This window comes from Papaver somniferum, unplaced genomic scaffold (genome assembly GCF_003573695.1).
Source record: "Papaver somniferum cultivar HN1 unplaced genomic scaffold, ASM357369v1 unplaced-scaffold_7, whole genome shotgun sequence".
Lineage (NCBI taxonomy): Eukaryota > Viridiplantae > Streptophyta > Magnoliopsida > Ranunculales > Papaveraceae > Papaver > Papaver somniferum.
Window position 1 is genome coordinate 910343 of NW_020649859.1, and position 5549 is coordinate 915891.

General features: G+C 35.2%; 1 protein-coding gene across 1 annotated transcript; it reads left to right on the forward strand.

The window, feature by feature from the left end:
- Positions 1–2890: 2890 nt before the first annotated feature.
- LOC113343894 (DUF724 domain-containing protein 2-like) lies at positions 2891–3400 on the forward strand. The gene has a single exon (XM_026587989.1). It carries the CDS (start codon positions 2891–2893, stop codon positions 3398–3400), a length of 510 nt encoding a protein of 169 aa, XP_026443774.1.
- The last annotated feature ends 2149 nt before the right edge of the window (positions 3401–5549 follow it).

Consider the following 5549-nt stretch of genomic DNA (forward strand, 5'->3'; position numbering starts at 1 on the left):
ATCTTCAATGTTCATGAAATATGCAGCTTTTTTTGTAAGCTCTAAATGTAAATCTCTGACATATCAAGATACATAGAGTTCAACTGTCCTTACCACTTCTCATTTGGTCTCATAGATCTAAATGTAAATCTCCGATGCAAAAAAAACTTCATTTTTACATTCAGCCAAAGAGGGTTTGAGTGCAGGTTTTCTTAGTAACTTACAACTATTGGAGTATCCTGAATTTGTCTATAAATTCCAGTTGAATGAAAATTTTCACTTAAACCGAATACGAAGCTTGGCTTTGTGTCGATTGCCATTACTTATTTGGTGTGCACCCGTGCGCAGGGTACCAATCATGTCAGTGCATTACTGTACCTATTACAGTAAGAAAATTTAAAGTTTTTGGCCATGAATGCTACTTGCAATAACGCACTGCATCGCAGCCAACATATGAGTTCAAGGAGGCAGAAAAAAGTACTCAACATATGAGTTCAAGGAGGCAGAAATAAGTACTCAACATATGAGTTCAAGGAAGATAAATTATATATAAACATTGTGTCTTCAGTATGTAAATGGGTAATGCTCACAAAGTTAAAATGACAAGTTAAGTTAATCCATAGAATCTGAAGTACATAAGAAACTAAAAAAATGTATAAAAATGTATGAAAGTGTTCGAAATATCGTGTCATGTATGTATGTTACCTGCAAATGAATACTGCAGTTTGTTACCATAATTAATTGAATGCTCTCAAATGAAATTAAGACAACACAAATTTCATTCATACAATTATCACTATTACATACGAATACAAAGGTTTCCAAAGGGTATTAGCAAACATTTTTGTGACATTTTAGCAAACAGTTCATGAGCAGAATTTTCAACATAAAAATTGGGATTACAGATCTACAGTTTCAACTGCTATTGTTTGGATTTTATGTAAAACGTTAACCGTAAATCGTTCCCGTCATCTTCCATTAATACAGTAACGAACTTCCCTTTTTCTTAGTTTTTATCATCTTCCATTAAATTTTTTTAGATAAAAACTCATTTCTGGTTTCTCCGAATCATTAACCAACAAAGAATGAACTTTTTGTGATTTTAAAAATGAGCTTCTTCTCATTTTGCGGTATTTGTTCTCTGAAGAAAACAACCAAAAAGACTAGAAAAATTAATTAGTGATAGACGTGAAATTTATAAGAATAAAATAATAGTTGGTTTCAAATTTGAAAATTTTGAAATCCCGCCCAGATTCCGGTCAAAGTTATTGTGTGATGTGTATTTAGAAGTTGGGCTGATCTTTTAGCCACGTGGGCTTGACACGTAAGGCGAGAGGAGAAAAGGGTGGAGTATAGCATTTCCGATAAATAATTCGAAGGAAAATATTCATTCAACCCTTTCTTTTTCTTTTTGCTCGCGCGTTGACAAGACAGCACAAATTTGTATCATCCTTGCCAAATCTGACTATTAGAAAAATTATACTCATAGCCCCAGATCACCATCATGTGACGTAGACTTGATTCCACACTTCAAATTTGATTATTGATGGAAAATCCTAGTTTGGTTGGTGGCGCATAGCCTTTTGCAAATAGAATATCATAAAAAACCCGACTTTTTTATATGGCTCATTCTTTGCCTTGCAAGGAAAACCTCATTCATATATGGCTCATCCTTAGCCTCATGTCACTGCAAATTTTCTGCCGAACTAAGATGAACTTTCCAAGCATGCTTCTCTCTGTACCCGTGAGTGGCTTATATTCAGCTCTTGCAACTTCCAGTTGTTTTTTTTGTATGCTTAATTGGCACTTCATTAACAACAAAGGATAGTTTTCCTCTGCAGCTTTTCCCACATTGCATTTACTTCATCTCTTGCTTTCAATAGGTAATAAATTACCAGTAGATATTATTACTAGTGCAGTGCCTAGGAAACAAGATAAATTAGCGAAACTTAGAAATACTTTTATGCATCTGTATGCATGGCTTGTTTAACATTTTCAGTAGTAACTGTAATTGGAATTTGGCTTAATGTGCACTTCCAGGGTATCTCACATTGTTTAAGTATCGTAGCCATGCTCTGCACACTTTCTAGTGCGGTGATTTAGTAACGTATCGAAATCACTGAATCAAAAGAGTATTACGGTAGGATTGGGAAGTTGCGCGGGGCCTCGGATATTCACAGCTTTCCTAGGGACTTCTACTGTTGGGTTTTGAGGGCTCAGCTTAGTGACTGCCTTAGTAATCGCTTGATAACAAAAATAATTTTTCATGCAAGCCCTGAGATTGCAGGGTTAGACCCAAAACTCGACAATGTCACAGACTCACAGAGAACCAAATTGCTCATGATGACATTCATATAACGAAAACTCATAAGTTTCCCTTATTCATAATAGAAAAGTAGATTACATATACAGAACAATGTCAGAGAACGAAATTAAAACAATGAATGGCGAATCGGATCGAAAACGCTCATAACTTTCAAAATTAAAGAAATTGTTAATATGACAATACATAACATAAATTACATAGTGAAACTTTCGTCTACAACTAATAAAATTTTGATCTTGCAACTCTGGGTTCATCAAATTTTCTGACATTTATTTTTTGATTGATTGGGGAAGGGAGGGCTCCAAGGTCTAGATTGACCATCTGGGTGACTGAATGGTCAAACCTACTCCCTCCGTAATTTCTCATGCCGCCTAGTAACAATTTTCTGGCGGTGGCCATGTTTCTAACATTCCCCCCTTCCAAATTCAGTTTTCAAATCCATATCCACTTCGAACTTATGATATTACTCGTTCTCACCATTCAGCTGTGTGTATAAATATCAACTTCCACCCTCAGCTTTTACCATTCATTCATTCTGTCTCTAAAATCGATCCTCTCTTTCTCTCCCTATAGCAGTAAACAGCAATGGGGGGTTTCCGTCATGGTGATTTAGTCGAAGTAAGCAGTAAAGAAGAAGGATTCTTGGGTTCGTATTTCGAAGCAAGAATAATCAAGCAAACGGAAAAGGACGAGTTCTTAGTTGAATACACAAAGTTACACGAAGAAGATAATGAGAAGTGCTTGCTAAGAGAAGTTGTTCCTCGCAGTGAAATTAGACGCATGCCTCCGAACTTCAAAGCATCATATTTCAATATCGGTGATCCAGTTGATGTTTTCTGCAAGGATGGGTGGTGGTATGGGATAGTTACGGGTAGAGATCCTATTCGAAGTAAGCGTACTGGGGAAGATCGTTCTATATATTCTGTATACTTTCCTTTGTCTGGAGAAGAAATCGAATACCGCAAGTGGGAATTGAGAGCTCATCTTGAACGGATTAATGGTAATTGGATTGCTTCACGAGTTCCCAGAAATAGTTATGGATGTGGATCAGGAGGATTTGTCAAGAAAAGTTCTTCCGGTGGTGTTTTAGTTTGAAGCTCTTATTAATTAGAAGAAGCTTTTTATAGTTGTAGCATTTTTATGGTACTGCAATGTTTATTTGTAATTCATGTTGAATAAAAATTTGTTCAAGAATTTATTTATTAATCAGCAAAAACTCAACTGTAGTTGTCGATCGATTGAGCGTAATTTGTTCAAGAAACTTTTAATCCCGAAGCATGCTATAATCTATGATACAGGTGCATTGATATGGTGTTATCTTAAGTTTTGGCTCAAACTGTGGGAATTTCAACCTTGTCAGGGAAACCTCATCCTACCTCATGCCGTTGGAAATTTCCTGCCGAACTTTCCAAGCATGCTTTGACTTCTCCTGTACCCATGAATGACTTATACTCTCGTAACTTCCGTTCGTGATTCTTGTGTATGCTTTAAGAAACATTCATAACAAAAGATTCGAAGGACAGTTTTCTTGTACAGGTTTCCCAAATTGCATTTACTTTTTCCCAAACTCGAAGGAGTAAGTTACCAGTAGATATTAATGCTGCAATATACATTTGCATGCTTTTTTTTTTTTAGCAAGAATCTTAATGCACTTTTAATATGTCGGGTTTAACTTCTAGGAGTAATTATAAAAGTGATGCCTTAGTAGTGCCTACGACGAATTTCTTGGAACTGTTGTTATTTATCTTTTGAATTATTGTTCTTTCTACGATGTACTCAGTTTCTAATAGAAATAAAAAACTAAATCTCCACAACTTTGTGTGTAATTCGTTCTTTAGAAAGAGAATTAACTGAGTCCGATGGATTAGCGTTCAATGTTGAAGTACAGATATCAGGCACCCGAGTCCGTCGGCAAGTAGATTGGATCAATCCGGCGTCCCCTAATACAAGAATAAACGATTCCTGAACGATGAAAATGAGGGAAAGAATAGAGACTAGGTAAACAATTGATGAAGCCATTTTTCTTGAAACAGAATTATAATTTGATCTATCGAGATCGACAAGAATTATATATATATATATAGTGTAATGGGAAAGTTAATGTTAAAAAAATAAATAAATTATGGGTATTAGGAAAGTCTCATATAGCCAAGTCCTGTAAGGTCAAGTCTCTATTGACTTGACTCTGTCTATTGTATTAATACCTCTCCTCTACGTTTGTGAAAGATACCTAATCATAACTGTGTAATAACATTACATTTACTAGTTTCAATATCTTTTCATGGTATTAGTGAGGTGGTTCGATCTAGGTCAATTCTGTATAATATTTTTTTTGAACAAATTTTTTACACGGAAGAACAATCTTTGATCAAATATTTTCTTAACAATTTTATGATCATTAATCAATCTGTTTGATTACATACTTCTTTCAAATTTCTTACTACAACTTCAGATTCATTGAATCTTGTTTCTTGATTCTTCATCTTCATTCAAATGCCGCATCTCAGATCAATGACTAATCAAGCACAACAACAATCAACAGTTCAACAACAACCAATGAATCCGCAAGTTCAACAACCAATTTCCGCTGCTACTACTTCTGAAAATGAGTTAAATCAGGGTAATCCTTGTTACTTCGCTTTACGTTTTAATAATATTGGTAACTTTGTTTCTTTAAAGTTAGACCGTACCAATTTTCTACTATGGCGAGATCAATTCGAATCTGTGTTGATTTCTACTGATCTTGATGGTCATATTACGGGTGTAATCATTGAACCCCCTTCTCAGATAATGGTTGATGGAATTTCTAAAGTTAATCCAAGATGGGTTTACTGGAGAAAGGCTGATAGGTTTGTTATGAGTTGTTTAAAAGCTACATTTAGAGAAACGATTTCTGGTGAGGTTCTTGGTATGACTTCTGCAAGAAAAATTTGGCAATATCTTGAATCTTGTTTTCGATCTCAATTTGGTGCTCGTGGAAACATGTTACGTAATCAACTTCATGGGATAAGAAGAGGGTCTCAATCAATATGTGTTTATCTACATTCTTTGAAGACTATTACCGATTCTTTGGCTGCTATAAATGATCGTGTTTCAGATGCAGATATAATGATGTATGCTCTTAATGGATTAGGTAGAGAATACGATAACTTTGTCATCTCTGCACATAATCATGAAACTTCATACTCGTTTGGTGAATTGAAGGCTAGTCTCTTAAGTCCTGAGCAATGGCTTATTGATCAAG